Genomic DNA, 22,472 nt, shown 5'->3' with positions numbered 1-22,472 from the left:
TCGAGAATCTTTACACTGATCTATTGAGTTCTTAATCTTGTTGGAGGTTATTTCGAACTGTCGTAACGGAAAGAAATAACCTTTAAGGGATTAAATGTGACATCTACTTGCAAATTCAATGCGAACATCGCGAACCTAGGTTCAAAATCTTGCCAAGGTTATATTTTTGTATTTTCATATCCTTCAAAACTCTTTTTTTGAAGATTTTTTTTTTCTAAAAAAAACTTAGAATTTATATATACGAAGGAAAAAATCAGTGATCTCCTCAAATATATTCTAGGTAGGATTGGGTGTAATTTTAAATCTGCAGAAGATTTTAATTTCCCCAATCAAGAACAGGGAATTACATTTAAATCCCAGAAAAGTTGCTTACTGCAAGTAATCCCTCTAGGACCTACAATTATGATTCAAGATTTTTAACTGTTAAATTTGAAGCTGTTAATGGGCCATAAGTTAAATGCAACACAAAAGTGGAGACGAATTTTTCAATATTTTTTTTTCGTACATTACATTTCGAGTATCGCACAAATATTACAATAAATTGTATTGCAATAAATGTCAAAAATTTTCACTTGAGTTTCTGGTTTCCAAATGTTTTGCTAAGTTTTTAATGTCGCTCCGCTCGCGCTGGAATTTTACTTATAGCTTTAATAGTAGATTTAGCTGGAACATTTATGAGCATTACAGATTTAGTAGCTACAAAACGCAAATTGTTTTTGGGGTATTTATATTTGTTGACGTAATTTCGAACAAAGAATTTCCTTGGGGCGTGCGCCCCTCCTGAGATTTCGGTCTGGCTACGGCCCTGATGGTGTTAAGTCTACGTGTTTTAAGGTCCTTCGAGTATATCTTGTAAGCGCTTTTTGCGTGCAAATTCAATAAAATTTGATGAATTTTTCTAGTTTTGGTATGATTTGATATCTGACTGGTTCACTGGAACGTGGGAGGAAAAGAAACTGAATTTGAACAAAAGTTTATATAATTTCCACAACATTGTCGAGGATTCCGCGAATTTACTCTTCAGTTTTTGGCCTATTTCAGAGCAGAAATGCGTTGAGATGCACTGATGACTACGAGAAAATTAAACAGAACAGAAGCTGCAATCAGAGCAGGATTAAACTGTTGGGCTATATGGGCTTAGCCCAGTAGTTACAATCTCTTTTATTTAATTCAGTGCAAAAGTTAAACAAAAATGTGATTAGACGAAAAATAATATAAAAATATGTCGATGTTTCGAAATCAAAAAGGCGGCTTACGGAACATACTTAACTTTTTCTGAACGTTGTATGAATTATCACCCTTGTCCTTGTCCTGTCCTTGTATCGATCGAATTCGAAGTAACTGAACATTTGACGAAGTTTCTCTTTATCTTTTTGCGAAGTTTCACCCCACTGTATCAATTCAAACAGCTGATCGATGTATATACCATTTAAGTAGTAAAATGTGCACATTGTCAAACGACTTTTTAAGCACACTTCCCGAAGAATGCATCTACAATTCTACATACAATGAATTGTGGCACTTTAGCGAAGTTAATCACATCTTTTTCATTTAATAAAGTTAAATAATAATAATATTTTGTAAAAGGGAGCATAACTCCTTTATTGTAGAATTTTTGTGCATGGGAGTATCACTCCTTCATTGTAACATTTTGTAGAAGGAAACATTCACACTTTATCCTAATATTTTGTGTCAATAAGCTTCACTCCTTTTTTCAACATTTCGTAAAGGGAAGCGTCACTACTTTTTGATAACATTTTGTAGAAGGGAGCATTACTCCTTAATTTGTAGTATTCTGAAAATTACAAAGTTACAAAATTTATATATATATCTCTTTCTCTTTCATCATAACACTCTATAGGGAACACCGACTTTAGGGTTTTTAGCCCCGTACGAAGTACGAAGGGGCTTATAGGATTACGATGCCGTGTGTAATTGACGGAATTCGAAGCAGACGGTAAGGGCAAAGTGTTTGCCTATGTTCATAGATAACGAATCCGCAATAAAAATTTTGTCCGTCCGTCCGTCTGTCCGTCTGTCCGTCCGTCTGTCACGTCGATATCTTGAGTAAATCAAATCCGATTTCAAAAATTTTTTTTTGCATTGAAAGATAGTCAAAATAGTGAGGCGAAGTTCGAAGATGGGCATATTCGGGTCGGCCCTTCGTGAGTTAGGGTTTAAAAGTTTAAAAGTTTAAAAAAAAGTGAAGGTGGTGTTTTTAGCCCCGTACGAAGTACAAAGGGGCTTATAGGATTACGATGCCGTGTGTAATTGAAGGAAATCGAAGCAGACGGTAAGGGCAAAGTGTTTGCCTATGTTCATAGATGACGAATCTGCAATAAAAATTTTGTCTGTCCGTCTGTCCGTCTGTCACGTCGATATCTTGAGTAAATCAAATCCGATTTCAAAAAATTTTTTTTTCTGAAAGATAGTCGAAATAGTGAGGCTAAGTTCGAAGATGGGCATATTCGGGTCGGCCCTTCGTGAGTTAGGGCCACCTAAGTGATTTAAGGTCTTTTGGTGATATTTATGGCAAAATAAACGATGGAAATGTAAATGACACGGCAAATGATAGGTATTGTCAATACCAATCCAGGAAAAAAAAGTTTTTTTTGGGTGAGTGGACCGTGAGTTAGGGTCTTAGAAGTGAAATGCTACTAGGGCCCTATGTGTATTTTACATAGAACTCGAGTAAATTTCATTCGTTTTTCGTAATTTTTGTTTGATTTGGAAGGTAATCGAATGCCGAATAGAATGTTGTTGAAAAAAAATTAAATTTGGGTCCTTGGCCTAAGGCCGCTACTAGGGCCCTATGTGTATTTCACATACAACTCGAGTAAATTTCATCCGTTTTTCGTAATTTTTGTTTCATTTGGAAGGTAATCAAAGGCCGAATAGAATGTTGTTGAAAAAAAATTAAATTTGGGTCCTTGGACTAAGGCCACTACTAGGGCCTTATGTGTATTTTACATATAACTCGAGCAAATTTCATCCGTTTTTCGTAATTTTTGATTTACTCAAGATATCGACGTGACAGACAGACGGACAGACGGCCCAAATTTTTATTGCGGATTCGTCATCTATGAACATAGGCAAACACTTTGCCCTTACCGTCTGCTTCGAATTCCATCAATTACACACGGCATCGTAATCCTATAAGCCCCTTCGTACTTCGTACGGGGCTAAAAATTTTAAATTTGGGTCCTCGGAGTCGGACTGAGGCCGATAATAGGCCCTTCAAAAAAATAAAATTTTAGGGCGATTTGAAATTTTTATATATAAACGACAACGCAATAAATTGGTTGATTGCACTCGTATTTACGGTCGATACTTCAGTTTAATCACATAAATGAAATAGTTGCAAATGCAACTAAATTTTTTGTAAAAAGAGTGCGTACGTTTTTTGATTACTTCCCACGCTTAACCGCGCGATTTTCGAAAACCCAATCCCCCTTCTAGAGCGTCAGCACGAAATGTTGAAAAAGGAAGCATTACTCTGATCTTTAAACATTTTGTAAAAGAAAGCAGACCTTTGTTACAATACTTTGTGTGAATAGCAAAAAACGAAATTGTGAGAATAGCCTATTCGAAGAAGGAAAATGAAGCCAGACGTAGACGAAGACAAGATAAATCAGCAATAACTGATGTAGTGAAAAATTAAAAAAACGCCAAAAAACACAAATCGAAAACCATCTATTTTGTAAAATTGGATTATTTTCTTGTTTACACATTCTATAATTATTTCGAAATATAATATTGACTTACGAACTAAAGAAATAATAAAATCCTTTTACAACCTCTATACTTTGCATTAAAATAATGCCCATTTTCCTATAATAACGGGTCTTTGTTTTTTTTTTTAATTACTAAATTTTCATTAATTTTTTTTAAATAATTTATCGTTTAACTTTATTTTCCATTATTTTTTTCTTTTCATGCCATCGCTACAGTAGTTCACTACACAGGAGTATAGTTGCTGGTTTATTTTGATATTATTAACCAATATAATGAGAAGAAAAAAATATTTTTATTTTTTAGCATTATATTGTTTAGAATAATATTTTTTCTTCTTTGATTAGTTTTGGTTTTCTTTTTTAAATCGACATTTAGAAATCAACACGATAAATATTTACTGTTAATATAAGTAATTAAAGTTTCTCTTTTTTTTCCTTTTGGTTAATATTTTAGTGGCGAGTAAGATTAATTTTTTTTTTCGTTTTTTTTAAATTTATTTTATTCATTGATTAAGAAAGCATTTTTAGGTTTATCTTTTTAAAAATTCATGTTCAAAAATTTGCAGAAAATATTTTTATTTTTGGTTTAAATATCAGTTTCCATTTTATGGAAAATCCCACTAATTCTATGCAAAGTATAGCTTGTATAATATTTTAACCTTTTTTCCATTATGAGCAACATTTTGCAGCACAATAAATTTTTGTTTTGCTGTTGTGTAAATGTTCGGCTCAGTTTCTTTTTTGTTTTAATTTTGTTTTTAATTGATTATTTTTCATTACACTACGTACATAAATAACTGAGGAAATTTTCTGCATTTTTTAAAAGTTTTATTTAAACATTTTCTATTAGGTAGTAGTATGGATTAAATCGGTCTTCCGAACTTTTACGAAAGCGGTTCGGTAATCGGCTTAGTCCAGTCTCTTCTGTCCATCCGCTTGAAAATCGACTCTTTAAGTAAATACATTTTTTTGCGAATGGTGCTATTTTTCTGACACTTGGACTAGTTCGGGGTTTCAAAAAAAAAAAAGAAATCAAAAAGCGGTTCAGGTTCGGGTTACGGTTCTTAATCAAGAAAAGGGTTTGGTTATTGTGTCGAGGTTCAGGAAATCGGTTCGGAAGCCCAGTCTAAATCGAAAGAGAGAGTGAGAGATTATGGGATCAAGGGGGTGTGTACCATAACTTCAGCCATCCTAAGCAAAAATGCAATAAAAAAGTGGAAGCAAAATGAAATGATCGATTCTGAGTGTATACAGATTTGAAAGTCAGTGTAGTCTTACATACTGCCCATTTGAACTGTTTATGATGTATTTGTTATGTTTTTTTTTATCTGTAAACAGTTCCAATGCATACGCATAAGCTCGAGTTCAAAGTATAAACGTGCGCGCGCAAGCTCAATACACCGAAAAAACATTGTGAATGTTATGCAAATCGACCGAAATTATTTAGATCTGTACTCGTTTTCAAATCACAATACGCTAAAAGTCTTAATAATCGATCATTTCAATTTACCCTGCCGTTACAAATTTGGAGAGATTCCGTACACACTGACAAAAAAAGTTGAAAATGTTAACTGTTAGCTACAGATATAGATTTTGTATGAACAGCTGTGGCAGTTATTGTAGGTTACCTGGAGACTTTTCTCAGCGACGCGGTAACAATTTTTTTCGTTCCAAATCGATTCATCGATCATTTGGTAAGCTAGATTTCAAACTTATTTTGGTTTCGATTGATTAATTGAAAGTAAAATCAAGATAAAAATTCAGATTAATTTAGATTAGGAAGTCTGTTCGTATTGTCCAAGTTTCATTAATGTGGATAAATCTGTTTGTGCAAGTTTATTTAGTACGAATTTTCTGTCGGATTGAACCGAATGAATGTACGGCGTTACTTTGTGATTTGCAGAAACTATTTTTTTGAAATTTGCCGTTCGATACATTCGATAAAGAAAGTTTCAATGTGCAGAAGACATATGTTGAAGAAATTCTAATTTGACAAATCGCAATATCTCAGTGATACTACCTAGCTTAAGAAAGAGCAACAGGGCATATTATTGAGTAATTAATAATTTACTGAAATTGCTGAAAGTGTTCGAAATTCACCAAAAAGGTTCTGAATTAAAAAGAAAACTTTATCGAAAAATTTGAGCAGATTCAGTGAATAACATTACCAAATAATAGACTTTGGTGTACGAGCAAACATATTCCAGCATCTAAATTTTCTGGGTTTCCCAATGGTACTTTTCCTTTTATCAATTTTTTGAAGTACTTTACCGTTATTTCACTCAATTTCGACCAATATCGGAACAACATAACGGTAATTCCATTATTTCGAGTGATAACCCAATATAACGCTCAGATAGTACCGATAGTACCATTCGTATCAAGTATCTCCTAACAGTTCACACAAATCTATTACTTCATTATTCTCATCGCACACATCGCTATGAACATCTTCAAAGTTCATAGCTTGCTCTAGTCGATAGCAGATGACTATAGTCGCTTATATAATGTTAAGCACGTCAAGAACGTCAAAATCGGATTCTGGAAATCTAAGTTACCGGGGATAGTTTTCGGGAAAATCAAAGGACATTCCAATTCGAACTGATTTTTGATAGTAGCTCGATGCGTCTGCTACAGAAGGTTCAGCTTTCTTTTAAAATTTGTTAAAACTTTATTACTCTCTCACTTCCTTTAAACGAGGATAAATAATTATTTTGTTAAAAACATTTCTCTTACTAGTTATTTATGCAATTAGTGTACACGCAAAATACGTGTAAAATTCACTGACTACGGAATTCAGCTCCCGCATCGTGCACACTATAAATTGAAGTTGTTATACTTGTTCGATAAAACTCAATTCAAAATCCAAATACTGAATTGAATTTCAGAATGGTTTCGTCGCTGTTGGATCAATCATTTTGAATTCGAACATGTATCACATCTTGAATTTATAGTTGGGACGCGGGACTGTAACGTTATCAACTTTTTTTTTTGATAGAATAAACACATACTTTATAACGAAGACATCATTGGCAAACGTATCCGTTGTGGTGATGCTCGGTTACATTTGATAAATTGAAAGATCGTTTTTAGCTGCAACGAAAAGAAAATTTGAAATTCGGAATTAGTTCAACTCGTCGTCGTGCCAGACCGTTTATCACAGCTCACCTTTGCCAAATTTCCATATTTTTTTTGCTTTACATTTTCGTCATAATTTTCAAATATTCCAATGCATTACGAGCGGCATGAGATTGGGCATCTTTGGTCGTCGCACCAGATCCTTGACAAACAGCCACCGGTAGGGTTGATAGTTGAACCAAGCACTGACAACGTCCGCTGTATGTTTTCTCTTCAATATCGACATAAGTGACTTCGAACTGGTGTTCGTTAGCAATCTCTTGGAGAAACTGTACGAAGTTGACGTCTTTATCGTTCAAGCATGAAGTCTGTAAGATGTCAGCAACGGTTATGATCATGGTCATAAATGTCAATTTGATAAAAATTAGAAAAGTTTGACGAGTCCTCAACTCGAAACTTAAATTGTTCCTCAGAATCTAAACTCATCCCAAATCTGTCTAACACTGCCCCACAAAATATGGGCGAAATATAAACAAATTGAATTGACAACCGGTCTCTAAAGACCCAATTACACGTCGACCCTTCGAAACTTTCGTCTTCTTTATTCAACCACAGTCACCAAAATGAAGTAGCAGATTTGCGTTCAAAATTACCTGTAAATCAGCTAAACTTTTGCCGAATCGAGCTTTTAAAGATTTATGGAACTGGGACACTTTTCCGACATGCTGGTTTGTTAAAATCGGCACCCGTACGTCTTTTAGGTCCGAATAGCGATTTAATATGTTTACGACACGTATCTACAAAGACACACAATTGAATTAGAAAACAAAAATATTTATCTCTCTCTCTCTCTGTTGGGTAAATTGAATTTGAAGAACAAAAATCCTTCATAAAACGTCAAAAAAGTTAATTATGGCCGTTTACAATGCCGAAATTGTGTGTATTTGTAAATACAAAACACGCTGTTTTTTGGGTGTTTCTAACGCCTGTAGAAGTAGTGACCAATTTTATTGACCGAAATCTCTGTCGTCAATTTTGGTCATTACTTCTAGTAGATTCCTTATCAATAAAATATTCTGTGTATGGATAGCGGTAAAAGGATTTTTGCTCTCTTAATTCTTTCAATTATTTCGGATGAGTACAGTCGGCGCCTTCAAAATAAGTCACGCATTTTGTTCACTCATACCCACAAAAATATTTTTACGTCTTTGAAAGGCCCGTCATTGGGAAATATTTTACCGCCGAAATGAACACAGCAAACATACATTATACTTATAATACTTATACTTATAATAGCGGAGTGTCACAGTTGTGTCGAAATATTTTATGTGTTTTTTCCGCGACAAATCAAAAAAAAACTTTTTGTTTTTGCATCGAGTAAAAAGTGTTTAATGTTCAAATATGCCTTGGTGACCTAAGGAGATATGTCGGAATACAATGGAAAGCATAATAGGTGAGTTTCTTTGAATTTATTCGGTGAATTTTTGTGAAACATTTTTCGGGAAACTGTCCTGTCATTTCGCAATGACGGGCCTTCCGGTTTTACCTCGTGCATGTAACTATTTCCTTCGTATAAACAAGTGTAAGAACTTTTATTTTTATGAGCCGATCAGCTGAAAAACAGCTGAGACAAATCGCGTGCCGTATTTCAAAGTCGTCGACTGTCTCTGGTTAATAAATTTCGATAAGAAGGAACCTCGGAGATAACGCTGAATTTTTATATGCGCTACGATGGTACATGATAATAGAGGTAGTTGTAATTATACCAGGACTGTGCGAATCCGTCGTGAAAAGTTACAAGTTTCCGTTGCTGCCTTAACAGATAAGTATTGTGTAAAAATGTGAAAGACAGAGATTTCCTGTAATAAAGGCGTCAGAAGTCTTACTTCACACAGAGACATGGAGTATAGTACCGAATACCCGTGCAATGTAGGCAGAAGTCCTTCACAAAGTCTACTCAAAATATTCACGTCAACCGATAGAGAGAGATTGAAAATGTGGAAAGATCGAACCAGAAAAGACTCCGAACGGACATAACATGATTTAGAAGAACCGAGACCGGTAACTCAATATAAGGAATGTCGGCTTGGCAGTCCAGGATTCAGGAGAACTGCTACGCCTTTTACATAGGTTAGGGTTCCTTATTGTTCAAGAGTGGTATTAAAGACATGCGTTTTCTAAACTCTTTTCTATTCTATAGTCGCTTCGCTATTACAAGCAAGATATCGTTGCAGAAGCCCGGTGTCGGTATAATGTCAACAAGAAAAATAATTAAAGTTTTACTCGACGAATTTTAGTCAAGTATACTGTCGGGGTATAGCGCATGATCTCAGTACTCCGGAGCAGTAATTAGTATTACAATCGGCCCAGTTTTTACTACGCGATAAGAGTGTGGAAAAAGGATACGAAGCAGTCGGACTCTTATCGCAAATAGTTCCGGAGTCCTCAGATCATGCGTTATACCCTGACATCATATTTGACTAAAATCAGTTGAGTAAAAATGTAATAATTTTTCGGTTGACATTATACCGACACCGGGCTGCAGCAACGAATTATTGCTAGAAATAGCGAAACGACTGTAGAATAGAAAAAGCAAAGAGTTTGGAATAATATTCCAATGGAATATAGATAACTCATGCCTTAATTTTGCTACAGGCTAACTCCAGTGCTATGGCAACTCCATGTCAGCTCCATGGGCTCTGCATACAATGATTTCTCAAAAAGTCAGAGATTTAATGATCAATAGGTTTGGGCTCGTCGTTTGTACAACACTAAACTAATTTGCCACTTTAACGCCAAAAAAACCGTGTCAATCGAAAAAGTGTTAGGATGTACTTACCTCAACATTACCATCTTCGTCTAAAACTTGATTGATTTGACCCTGATCCAGTGGCGTTTCTTGTAACTTAATCCACATTTTATTCGCCGCCGATCGCTTAGCAACTTTTTTGCTCTTTCCTTGTCCGATTTCACGATGCTTCAGCACGACACAGGCAATGGTAAATTGTCGTTCATGCGGTAGGCCCACTTCCAATTCAGTTTCATAAGTTGGTGGTGGCCACCGTCGAGCCATGCACAATTCTTGAAGCCAGCCGATAGGGTTACCCAAGCTAGAGTTAGAGGAACTATGGGTTGATTTGGATTAGTCGGTGTCTTTAATTGAAATTCGTTTCCTGAAAACTTACTCTAGATTTCCGTTCGATGAATTATTGGTGTTACTTTCGTTGAACGGCGCTCCAGTCATTTTATCTATTAAATTTTTCGCAGCCGCATGTTTTGCTTCCTTCTTGGATTTTCCAGCGCCCATAGCTAAGACGATTTTCGATTAGGAAACGATCATTGTTCATCATAAAAACTTACCGTCTTTGTCGCCATACGAAACTCTATAACGGAACGTTGGTTCATGGATAGCGCCTTCGATTTGCACCTAAAGTTTATATCGATTAGTCATCCCACACATACCACACATAAGACATCAATTAATACCAATTCGTAGCTAGGCGTGATTCCCTGACGACTAAGAAGTTCTTGCAACACGGAGACCGGCGTCTTCAAGGGCATGTAATTTATTTGCTATACATTCATAAATATGATCAAGAAGAAAACGAAATGGAAAATATCGTTTACCTGATGCGGAGCTAAACTGACTGCCTTCATGGCATCTTCGATGGGAATTTCTTCGGGTGATGTGTCTGGCTCCACTTTCGCTTGGGAGTTGCTTTTGTTACGATTGCGTTTCTTTTGAGAGGCATTTGTAGCGGTTTGGGCTTGCTGTTGCTGTTCATCAGCAGCTTTGGTGGAGTCCATTGTCACTTCTGAAGATGCGAACGTTGCAAAAGGAATTAAAAAAAAAGATTTTGTGATCTGTGTACCAAAAACTTGACAGAAAACTATTTAATCGAAAAAGTTGCCTGACAACAAGACAGGTCAAAGCTTCAAAATCGATCGATGAAATGACACGATTTCTCATCAAAAATTACTTCAAGTGACTTAATAATACGGCAATTTACAACACAAATCAGCCACGTACATAACTTGCAATTTATCCGGCTGTGTTCGGAACTTGAAAAATGCCAAGAAAAAAACCTTCTCAATCTACTCCCCAACACCGGCATTATCACATCATCATTATCGATCGACCGTATTTGGGAACGATATACGAATTCAGGGCAATCGATTTGGAAATTCACATCAAATCGTTTGAGTTTTTAACAGTAAACTACGGCTGACTACAATTTCGATAAATATTTACATTTGGGCTTACCGTAAATATAGAAATATCGAGAAATTCAATACAAACTGGCCAAATAATAAATATGCTGGAAACGAGAAACTTTTTTCCTTCTTTATGACTTTTTCGATGTCATTTACAAAGCGCTCCTGGCAAAAAATGTCATACCATTTCGGGAGTAAGTGAACACATTTTTCGCGCACTTCAAGTTCGAATCGCAGAAAGAAAATCTAACTGTGCCTTTATAGACTGTTATGATCAGAGCGAGAAAGCCGACGACTAGTTATTATAACTTGCCTTGGGGTACTTGTCAAAGTATTTGTTTATCTTTCAACGTGGTACGTTGAAAGCGCCGAGAGGACAGAAGACCAGCTTCTGAAATATTTTTCATGCTTGATGTAAACCTGATGTAAACGCTTATTTTTCATGCATTTTTCACGGTCTGACAACCTTAAGATGAGTACACAATTCGAGAAAAATGCATGCAAAATCGACCGCTGCAAAAAATGACCGAAAATGTATGATCCAAATGTCATTAGGTTTACACCGAGCTTGCAAAATCACTGTGGGACTGAACGAATTTTAAATAAACGCGTAAGTTTCCATCCAATTTTTTTTGTCATAAGTTAGTTAGGGGAAGTGCTATTGAAGTAAACAAGTTTTAGCAAAATCCCCTGAGCTGTTTCTGAGAACCAGCACCAGCGTCAGCCAGGGCTTGTGAAACACTAAAGACTGAAGACTTATATTGGAATTGGTAGAGGGACAAATTCTAAGATTTAATTTCTTCATTGAGCGGAAAGTAGCGATTTCATATAAACAAACCACTTTTCAATGAAAATCATTAAAAGGTGAGTTTTTTTGTATGAAATCGCTGTTTCTTCCGGTTGGTAAGGACAGACCAGGTATCTTTGTATGTGCTTTCATTGACATAAATTACATTTTGGTGAATTTTTCTTCCCTCGTATCTAATGAGAGGCGATCTGTATACCTCCCAAAAGCTTACAACCATCAGTCTCGTTTGATTGACTAGGGACCTGAATTATCTAGTAGCCTTATATATTGTTCGAATAAAATTAATTCAATTTATGTCAGTGTTCATTTGAGTTCATTTTCATACAGTGTATTAGGTCCACTTTCAAAAATGAACCGCTCCTGCCTGGTTTACTTTACTCTTGCCGTAGTCTTGCAAAATTTGTTCACAGTGCGTTCAGTTTATGAAACATTTCGAATATTTGAAACTTATGTTTCGAAAAACCACATTAATCAACTGGGAATCAACTAAATAATAGTGTGGGCCGTGTGGGCTAATGTGGCTAATGTCAAAGGTGATTGACATTTAAGTGAAGTGAAGTGTCGGAACAATCTGATTCATTTATTATACACAAATAATGATGCATCGAAGTTAGAATAAAAGAAGTTTCATTTGTGGAAGTTAATATTTATGTCAATTGGACCATTTTCGTTTCTGTGCCGACTCATAAGCGAATAAAGACCAACCGAAAATCATGACATTACCAGAATTTTACGGATGTACATTCCTGGCTTTCGGGCCGCCTTTAGCAATGTTTATTTTCACAATTGCACACGATCCAATTCGAACGATAATAATGATAGCAGCCGCATTTGTTTGGCTACTCTCTTTGTTGCTGTCCTCTTTGCTGTGGTTTGCAATCGTACCACTACGGGACGCGACCGCTTTCGCGTTGGTCTTCTCAGTGCTATTCCAGGTATAATATGCTGGCAAGGGGAATAAGAATTTGATTTTCGAGAACGAAATTTTCCGTTTGTAGGAAGCTTTCCGGTTTCTCATCTACAAAATTCTACGTAAGTCGGAGAGAGGACTACAGGAAGTGGCGGACAGTCCGCAAATAGTTGCCAACAAACACATATTAGCGTATGTATGCGGTCTAGGATTTGGCATAATTAGTGGACTCTTTGCCCTAGCAAACATCTTGGCCGATGCGGTACGTGACACTCGTTTCGCTCTAATTTAGTTACAGTATTTTAATTGCAACATGAATTCAACCCATTAGGCGGGACCTGCTACCGTTGGTCTAAAGAGTGGAACACCGGGCTTTCTATTGGCAAGTGCTACGCAGACATTGTTGATGATACTGTTGCACACGTTCTGGGGCGTAATCTTTTTCGATTCGATCGATAATTCAAATCGTGCGAACACTGCCTACGTTGTGGTTAGCCATTTGTTTGTGTCGGCGATAACGTTGTTGAACAATAGTGGACAATTGTATGCGGTGACACTTGGATTGAATGGCGTCGTTACGTTAATCACTGGCGTATTTGCGTTTCGCGTTGTCGGCGGGTCGTTGTTAACGTTTAAACGATTCGTAACGTGCAAGTAACGTTGGTAATTTTTCATCGCGTAACAATTCCATCGACATTTCTAACAATTATCTTGATATTAATAAAATCGTAATCTTAATGAAGAAAGTGAATTGTTTTGACATTGGGTTGACAATCGACATCTAGTGATTCCCTTGAAGTATCGCCAAAGTCAAATCGCCAAAAAAATAAATGTTGGCGTTTCTTGGCAAAGTGAGAAGAAACGACAAAAAGAAAAAAGTCAAATAATTGACGTTTCTTCACACTTTGGCGATTTTTCTTGGCGGTTCTTCATACTTTGGTGATTTAATTTTTTCTTGGCGATTTGACTTTGGCGATACTTCACGGGAATCATCTAGTGCGATAAAGTTCATACGATTCTTGTTTCGTAAATAACTATTGTCGACTTATAGAACTGACTCTTGATCCTGTTTAGTTGGCTTCATCAGCACTTTTCATTTATTGATTTCATGAGTGTTACCATGGCATAGTAAGAAATGTAACACCTGGAGATGCGGGAAATGAGGAACTATAGGAAAATGTACAGTTCAAAGACGTGAGAGACCAGAGTGGTGACCGGAATAACTTTTACATCAGCAACTATTTACAATCATTCCATCTAAAGATATTACGTGAGAAGCTTTCAAGTAAAAAAGTGGTTGCTTTGATGACCCTGCAACAGCTACTGATCCGCGAAACTGCTTTTCGATGGGTGACTTTCTGATTGAACTCGTCAGCATCTTTTATTTGACGTATTATCATATTTGAGAATTTACCTCCCAGAAATAAGGGTCATAAACTAAAGAAAGACCCATCTACACCTTTCATTCGATGTATCGGTCATCAATTTCGAGCGAAAGCTATATTGGTGAAAAACACTGAAAAACAAGCAAAGCTCACTGTTTTGCGTGCTTTCTTGCCAATGAACTCGTTTTTCGACAAATTTCATTGTTTTAATTCGTCTCGCTAATGCGTTTGACGTATTGATCATCAATTTTGAGCAAAAACTTGCGAAGGTATACGCTGAAAATCTGTGAAAAACAAGCGATAAAAGTCAAGACAAAACACTGTTTCTTGAATCTGACTCCATCTGACTCTCCTTAATGGGTCCAATGTTAACCAATTTTATCATGCGATAGCTCGTTGAACTCGCAAAGACATCCGGATTACGATCAACCTACTTTTAGAGTCGTTGGAGCCAATGACAAAGTCAAAAATTTTCTGTATATGTTCCTTAGTCCCTAATTTGAAATTGTCCGTGTTGTGGACTTGCGTCACAGCACCTTACTGACGTTAGAGAGAGAAACTGAAGGGGAAACTATTCTGGATTTAATAGAATATTAGAATCCACATTCTGTTAAACACACACACTTCAAGGTACTCTAAAGTTAGTACTGAAACTGGACAGTGTATCATCCAAATAAAAAAAAATAATGTAAAATAGATCACTCTTTGCAGCTGACCACTATGATCACTCATGCTTGAAGTGCGTTGGTTAAACAAAATTTTTATTCTAAAAAGATGTCAGACCGCTACTGCTTGGTTTTACTGTGCCATGCCGTAGTTGATTTTAATATGAAGTTACTTTTATTAACGAAAATGGTGACAAATCAATTATTTTTTACCACATGCGAGCATCAACTCGTCTAGTTATTTCTTCTGAGCATATCAATTAAAAATTGAGCCTTGGGATTAGTCTCAAGTTTATTTCCAATGATGTATTCCAAGAATGCAATTCTGCCTATCATATTTCCCTGTTCATTCCGCAGACTTTGTACTTGCCCATAGGTGTATGTTAGTAAATTTGGTCGCGTTTCCAGTGAGTGTTCAATTTGCGATATAGTTGGCGGACAGTTGCGCAACAAATTCAATTTTAAAGTAGCAACAGCATCAGGGGTGGCAGCTGTTTGACTAATACAACTATTTGCAGAGAAGCGTACATCACCATTTAATGGCAAATTCAAATCGTGACCCACATGCCTGATGCTGTTTGAATTGAAACTAATCAATCTCATTGAATTTAAGCCTGAGAAAAGACTGCCGTCAACCAAAGTCAAATTGTTTCCCTCTAGCCATAGATATTCTAAATTTGGAAATGGGGCCAAATGTCTGTTCTGGATGCTGGTTATATAATTGTCCCCTAAACTGATGGCAATGACATTTGGAAAGAAACTTTCGATGTTTGTTGGGACAAATTCTAAACTCTGTGACTGTATCACTATCCCGTGCACATCTTCATGTCCTTTTCCAGCTTCGTGAAGTCCATACACTATTGTTACATTCTCATTTGCATCAAATAATACTCTCGCATCACACGCGTAACGACTGCCAATCACTGAAAAACTATGCGATCTAAATACACAATCCAGAGCAATTCCATGACATTTGCTCACAAGAAGCACTGCAATGATAAGGATGGTCGTTCGCCACTTCCTGTTTCGAAATTCAGTTTATTTTTCAAGCATTTCTCATTGACTCTTATCATTCTTATTAGGTAACTCCAACTTACATGGTTGGCTGACTTAAAATTGGAAAATAATTTGTTCTTCAATTAGAATGGACACACGTCTACTTTAACACAGATGGTCAAAACTTATTGCAGTATCTTAGTAAGTAAACTGAACTTGTACTGAAGATCGACTATACTGTTACTGCAATGCTGAATACAAGCTTTTCACTTAGTATTGCTAACCGTTACAAAGGTATTATTCGATGTGCTCGGAGTATTTATATGCTGCTCATAATCTTTGCTGTTCGCTATTATCATCAATGATATTCGTTTACGTATCAATACCATAGTATAAAAGTAGATAAAGCCGGACGTTAATACTTGAGCTATGGACCCTTTGCAAATTTGTAGTCTACATTTAGGCGGAAATTCGTTTTTTGATGATTTCTCTGAACTAAAATCTTTTTTTAAAGTAAAACCATTATAGCACGCAAAAATTTGTTACTTTTATAGGAACACTTGGTTTGTGAGTCATAGCTTAACCCACTTGGAGAAACATGTACAGATTACATAAATTTAGGCCACAAATTTGAAAAGGGTTCATTGCTCTTAATGCAGTTAATAATAAGCGATTAATGAAGTTGTTCGTTTGACAAATGTATCGCCACTGATTTGATTGTTTTCTAATCGGCCTTATCATATATTACATTTTTGTCTTGGTAAAACCACTTTCTGAAGCCATGCTTAAAATTTCGTCGTAGATGGACTTACCTCACTTAGGCACTCAATAGAACGGCACTGTTGATCAGAGATATAGCAAATGGGATGTTGTTGGAAAGCTGAGACTAGCAGCAAAACAAAATTAAGCAGTTTGGTTGCGAAAAATCATCATGAGTGTGACTGAGGTGTTGCTGAGTTTCACAACTATATTTCCATACCTTTTTTTCTTATCGTCATTGCAAAATTATCATTAAGGCTGGCTAATGGTACTATTGATATCAAAGTACTACTCTATATTTGACGTGGTAAAACCTCTATTACCCTGCTAGGTGCTTTGCATTTTGGTTACCCGAATAACGTTATTCATGGGACTAAATAAATTCGGTTGCTCGAATAACGTTATTCAAAAAATTCATTGAATTCGGTTATTCTATGAAACATCATTTTCTAACAAAAATAGAGAATATATCGGTCTCAGAGTCTATGAATATCAAGATTATGGGAATCTTGTATTCGTTGCATTTCTCAATCAGGTTCTCATCACCTGCAAATGGTAATTTATGCTAAACCCGGATCTAAATCCCGCTTGTTCGACTGGTTGGTGAAAGTCCAGTATTTCTCTTTGAGATGATTTTCATGAACAGATTGTAGGGAGTTGATAGCAGTCTAATTGGATGATAATTTTCCAGCTTCGTTATGTCTCGTTTTAAGCCGTTATCGTTTCCAAAAACGTGTTGCCAACTCACTTCATCGCTTCTTCGACCGGTATACTATCCTCCGCCGAAGATTTTCTATTCTTCATTTCTGTTTACGCTTCCATGACTTCTTCAACAGTTATGTCAGGCAGCTCTTCCAATCCAACACTGGTCTCTCGGGCTGGTCCTCTTTTGCACATACAATCCGATGATCACTACCCATTGTGAAATTGTTCAGTACTGTGACATTTTTCACGGTAGACATGCGATTTGTTATAATTTAATCAATTTCATTCTTCATAACTCCATCTGCACTCGCCCAAGTCAACTTCCGCTGGACCTTCGCAGTGAAAAATGAGTTCATTGCGAATTGATAGTGTTGCTGGAGGAAATTCTGTAATGTATCGCCGCGACCGTTTATTTGATCGCATTGAAATCACCGACCATGTACTGATTGCATGCCAATTTTAATTCTAAAAAAGATGTCAGACCGCTACTGCCTGGCTTTACGGTAGATTTAAATATAAAGTTACTTTTTGGCCAATTTTTATTTTCAAAAATGGTGACAAATCAATTATTTTTTACCACATGCGAGCGCTAGAAGCGTCAACTCGTCTAGTTATTTCTTCTGAGCATATCAATTAAAAATTGAGCCTTGGGATTAGTCTTAAGTTTATTTCCAATGATGGATTCCAAGAATGCAATTCTGCCTAACATATTTTCCTGTTCATTCCGCAGACCTTGTACTTGCCCATAGGTGTATGTTAGTAAATTTGGTCGCGTTTCCAATGAGTCTTCAATTTGCGATATCGTTGGCGGACAGTTGCGCAACAAATTCAATTTCAAAGTAGCAACAGCGTCAGGTGTGGCTGCCGTTTGACTAATACAACTATTTCCAGTGAACCGTACTTCACCACCTAATGGTAAATCCAAATCGTGACCTACATGTCTAATCCTGTTTGAATTGAAATTAATAAATCTCATCGAATTTAAGCCTGAGAAAAGACCGCCATCAACCGAAGTTAAATTGTTTCCCTCTAGCCATAGATATTCAAAATTTGGAAATGGGGCCAAATGTCTGTTCTGGATGCTGGTTATATGATTGTCCCATAAACTGATGGCAATGACATTTGGAAAGAAACTTTCGATATTTGTTGGGACAAATTCTAAATTCTGTGACGTCATAACGATCCCATGCACATCTTCATGTCCTTTTCCAGTTTCGTGAAGTCCATACACTGTCGTTACATTCTCATTTGCATCAAATAATACTCTCGCAACACACACATAACGACTGCCTATCAATGCAAAACTATACGATCTAAATACACAATCCAGAGCAATTCCATGACATTTGATCACAAGAAACACTGCAATGATAAGGATGGTTGTTCGCCACTTCCTGTTTCGAAATTCAGTTTATTTTTCAGGCATTTCTTATTGACTCTTATAACGTAACTCCAACTTACATGGTTGTAGGCTGACTTGAAATTGGAAAATAATTTGTTCTTCAATTAGAATGGATACACGTCTACTTTAACACAGATGGTCAAAACTTATTACAGTATACTGTTACTGCAATGCTGAATACAAGCTTTTCACTTAGTATTTCTACCCGTTACAAAGGTATTATTCGATGTGCTCGGTGTATTTATATGATGCTGCTCATAATCTTTGCTGTTCGCTATTATCATCATTGATATTCGTTTTCGTATCAATACCATAGTACAAAGGCAGATAGAGCCGGACGTTAATACTTAATGCAGTTAATAATAAGCGATTAATGAAGTTGTACGTTTGGCAAGTGGATCGCCACTGATTTGATTGTTTTCTAATCGGCCTTATCATATTAAATTTTTGCAAAGCACCTAGCAGGGTAATAGAAAAAAAAAGTAGAACGTTAATCTTATCCAATATTTCCATACACACGCTGAATTCTGAAAACATATTTACTGTTTTTGTATTTTACGCGAGTTCTTGATTTCTCCTTTAAAAATACATGCGAAAATCACAAAACTGAAAATGTGTCGGTTTTCAGAATTCCGCGAGTGTACCTTTTTTTCATAATGTCATTGCTAAATTGCCATTAAGGCTGCTATAGTTATTTATACTACAAAAACTGAAAAGGGTGTTTTATGTTCGAGGTATGGTAAATGGTTCGAGACGAAGTCGAGAACCTATTTGCCATTTCGAATTGGTATCAAAAAACTACTTTATTTAACGTGATAAAACCTCTATTCCCCTGCTAGGTGCTTTGATTTTTGTCTTGGTAAAACCACTTTAATGCACAGCAGATGGTATGCTGATCTTACTAAACAAGATAACAGATCTTGAGGAATTGCATTTGTTTATGCTCACGTCGAGTCTATTTGAAATCAGTGAGCAATGTAGTCAAGATCGAGCTATAGTGACGAGCAGTCCAAAACAGTTCGTATCTTCAAATGAAAATTCTACCTGTGGGGTCAGCGCAGCGCCACATGTTATCATTTCTCTGGTTGGTTATTCATGCAAAGATGGCAATGAGGGAAAAGTTTGCGGTTCTGCATGACATTGATTCACTTCAGAAAGCACAGAATCCGGCAATATTTGAAAAGGCATCTGGTCTATTCATTGATAATTTTCAATGTATTATGGTCCAAATTCAGTACCAGAAAATTTTCAGTGTATTTTGGTCCAAAATTAAGGACCACTCTAATACCCAAACTACGTGTCTTTGTAGTATCTTCAGTTTTGTGTCTTAAAAAATTCAGATAAAAACAGAGTTTTGGAGATAAAAACATAAAATTAAAACTAATAGTTATTAACTATTAATGTGTAGCGGTTTTTACGAAATGTGTTATTTCTTTAAGGCTCACCCGAAAATCCACTCAGCTGGTCCATCTGATCATTTTATAGAAGAAAAAAAATTTCAAACTTTAATTTTGTGCTGCCACCAGATCGATTTTTGAAAATTTCTTCGGTTTCGGTCCACGTTACATATATGGATTTTTTACGGTCGGCTAAGTTTACATAAAAAGTTGGGTCCATATGGTAATCCAATCTCCAAACTTCACAAATTATTTTACAAAAAAGATCAAGTCTAAAAAATATTTTTTGAGTTCGTGACTGATTGCCAAAGTTCCCCGACGGTGATTTGGAGACTTTAATTAGAGGTGAGCGGGCTACCCAAAGTTGGTCAAAAGCCCGGCCCGACCCGAACCCGGACCGGCCTGAACCCGAACCCGATTCAATTTAAACGGGCGTCGGGTTATCGGGTTTCGAAAATCGAGCAAAAATTAATGGTTCGTGAAAAACACTGAAAAAGAAGCAAGAGTCGCTGTTTTTCCCGTTTTTGCGTACTTTCTTGCCAGTGGCTACTGATCCATCATGTTTTTCCAAAATGTCAATTTCAATATAACGACCGTATGAAATGTTTTTTTTATTGACAAGCGAAGAAACGACTGCTCACAATGGCAATATTATGATTCCTCTCGCCAATAACTTTCATTTGACGTATTACTCATCACTTTTGACTCTGTGAAAAATAAGCGAAACTCTGTTCCTTAAATCTTACTCCACACTCTCTAGCTCTTTTGCAGCATAAGGAGTCAGACGAAAAAGTCAAAAAGTTGATTCATACAGTGAACGACATCTCAAATGTCTCACTGTCAAATTTTTCTGAGAATTTTATTGTGTCATTGCAAATTCACAATGACATTCTCTGAAAAAAATGACAGTGAGACATTTGAGATGTCGTTCACTGTAATGCCCATTAGTCCGTAATTTAAAATTTTTTGCGTTGTGGACTTGCGTCACTGTGCCTTGCTAACGTAACGAAATTTCCTACAAAGAGATAGACACGGAAGGCGAAACTGTTCCGGGTTTAAAAAAATCCACATTCTGTTAAACAAAAGAACGGGCAACACATTCGATAACGATAATGATTAACTGACCTGACTGAATTGGGGTAATGATTTTGTTGAAGATTGAAATGGTAGAGGAAAAGAAGCTAAAGAGGTTACGAAAATCGGTCGACATAGAGATCTACTTGCATGCAAATTTTAATTCTACAAGAGATGTCAGACCGCCACTGCCTGGTTTTACTGTGCCGTAGTATATTTAAATATAAAGTTGGCCAATTTTTATTTTCAAAATTGGTGACAAATCAATTATTTTTTACCACATGCGAGCATCAACTCGTCTAGTTATTTCTTCTGAGCATATCAATTAAAAATTGGACCTTGGGAGTAGTCTCAAGTTTATTTCCAATGATGTATTCCAAGAATGCAATTCTGCCTAACATATTTGCCTGTTCATTCCGCAGGCTTTGTACTTGCCCATAGGTGTATGTTAGTAAATTTGGTCGTGTTTCCAGTGAATCTTCAATTTGCGATATCGTTGGCGGACAGTTGCGCAACAAATTCAATTTTAAAGCAGCAACAGCGTCAGGTGTGGCTGCCGTTTCACTAATACAACTATTTGCAGAGAAGCGTACATCACCATTTAATGGCAAATTCAAATCGTGACCCACATGCCTGATGCTGTTTGAATTGAAACTAATCAATCTCATTGAATTTAAGCCTGAGAAAAGACTGCCATCCACCAAAGTAAAATTGTTTCCCGCCAGCCATAGATATTCTAAATTTGGAAATGGGGCCAAATGTCTGTTCTGGATGCTGGTTATATGATTGTCCCCTAAACTGATGGCAATGACATTTGGAAAGAAACTTTCGATGTTTGTTGGGACAAATTCTAAACTCTGTGACTGTATCACTATCCCGTGCACATCTTCATGTCCTTTTCCAGCTTCGTGAAGTCCATACACTGTTGTTACATTCTCATTTGCATCAAATAATACTCTCGCATCACACGCGTAACGACTGCCAATCACTGAAAAACTATGCGATCTAAATACACAATCCAGAGCAATTCCATGACATTTGCTCACAAGAAGCACTGCAATGATAAGGATGGTCGTTCGCCACTTCCTGTTTCGAAATTCAGTTTATTTTTCAAGCATTTCTCATTGACTCTTATCACTCTTATTAGGTAACTCCAACTTACATGGTCGTAGGCTGACTTAAAATTGGAAAATAATTTGTTCTTCAATTAGAATGGACACACGTCTACTTTAACACAGATGGTCAAAACTTAATGCAGTATCTTAGTAAGTAAACTGCACTTGTACTGAAGATCGACTATACTGTTACTGCAATGCTGAATACAAGCTTTTCACTTAGTATTGC

General features: G+C 36.4%; 3 protein-coding genes and 1 long non-coding RNA gene across 8 annotated transcripts; 1 reads left to right on the top strand and 3 right to left on the bottom strand.

Moving 5' to 3' along the window:
• Positions 1 to 3,890: 3,890 nt before the first annotated feature.
• On the bottom strand, positions 3,891 to 11,198 carry LOC119082111 (interferon-inducible double-stranded RNA-dependent protein kinase activator A homolog). Of its 4 annotated transcripts, none has more exons than XM_037191485.1 (9): positions 11,077 to 11,198; positions 10,440 to 10,627; positions 10,299 to 10,385; positions 10,173 to 10,239; positions 9,998 to 10,121; positions 9,652 to 9,937; positions 7,466 to 7,609; positions 6,903 to 7,180; positions 3,891 to 6,827 (listed from the first exon to the last, which is right to left on the bottom strand). In XM_037191485.1, the coding sequence occupies exons 2-8, from the start codon at positions 10,617 to 10,619 to the stop codon at positions 6,932 to 6,934; spliced, it is 1,137 nt and encodes a 378-aa protein (XP_037047380.1). In that variant the 5' UTR covers positions 10,620 to 10,627; positions 11,077 to 11,198; the 3' UTR covers positions 3,891 to 6,827; positions 6,903 to 6,931. The 4 variants fall into 4 exon arrangements, with proteins under 4 accessions (XP_037047380.1, XP_037047381.1, XP_037047383.1 ...); XM_037191486.1 differs by having other exon boundaries at positions 10,299 to 10,361; XM_037191488.1 differs by lacking the exon at positions 7,466 to 7,609.
• A 1,168-nt stretch (positions 11,199 to 12,366) lies between these two features.
• On the top strand, positions 12,367 to 13,491 carry LOC119082113 (gamma-secretase subunit Aph-1). The gene is made up of 3 exons (XM_037191492.1): positions 12,367 to 12,770; positions 12,834 to 13,007; positions 13,077 to 13,491. The coding sequence occupies exons 1-3, from the start codon at positions 12,549 to 12,551 to the stop codon at positions 13,401 to 13,403; spliced, it is 723 nt and encodes a 240-aa protein (XP_037047387.1). The 5' UTR covers positions 12,367 to 12,548; the 3' UTR covers positions 13,404 to 13,491.
• Positions 13,492 to 15,450: 1,959 nt separating this feature from the next.
• On the bottom strand, positions 15,451 to 16,084 carry LOC119082114. Its single transcript, XR_005088576.1, has 2 exons — positions 15,893 to 16,084; positions 15,451 to 15,816 (listed from the first exon to the last, which is right to left on the bottom strand). It is a non-coding gene; the product is annotated as an uncharacterized LOC119082114 (long non-coding RNA).
• Positions 16,085 to 17,776: 1,692 nt separating this feature from the next.
• LOC119082112 lies at positions 17,777 to 22,472 on the bottom strand. 2 transcript variants are annotated; one of them, XM_037191491.1, is made up of 3 exons: positions 22,291 to 22,472; positions 21,467 to 22,214; positions 17,777 to 17,901 (listed from the first exon to the last, which is right to left on the bottom strand). In XM_037191491.1, coding segments are annotated over exons 1-3 (789 nt in total). In that variant the 5' UTR covers positions 22,293 to 22,472; the 3' UTR covers positions 17,777 to 17,862. The 2 variants fall into 2 exon arrangements, with proteins under 2 accessions (XP_037047386.1, XP_037047385.1); XM_037191490.1 differs by lacking the exons at positions 21,467 to 22,214; positions 22,291 to 22,472 and adding an exon at positions 18,717 to 18,864 and having other exon boundaries at positions 17,777 to 18,649.

This window comes from Bradysia coprophila, unplaced genomic scaffold (genome assembly GCF_014529535.1).
Source record: "Bradysia coprophila strain Holo2 unplaced genomic scaffold, BU_Bcop_v1 contig_373, whole genome shotgun sequence".
NCBI classification, from domain to species: domain Eukaryota; kingdom Metazoa; phylum Arthropoda; class Insecta; order Diptera; family Sciaridae; genus Bradysia; species Bradysia coprophila.
This window is presented reverse-complemented; position numbering and strand designations above follow the sequence as displayed.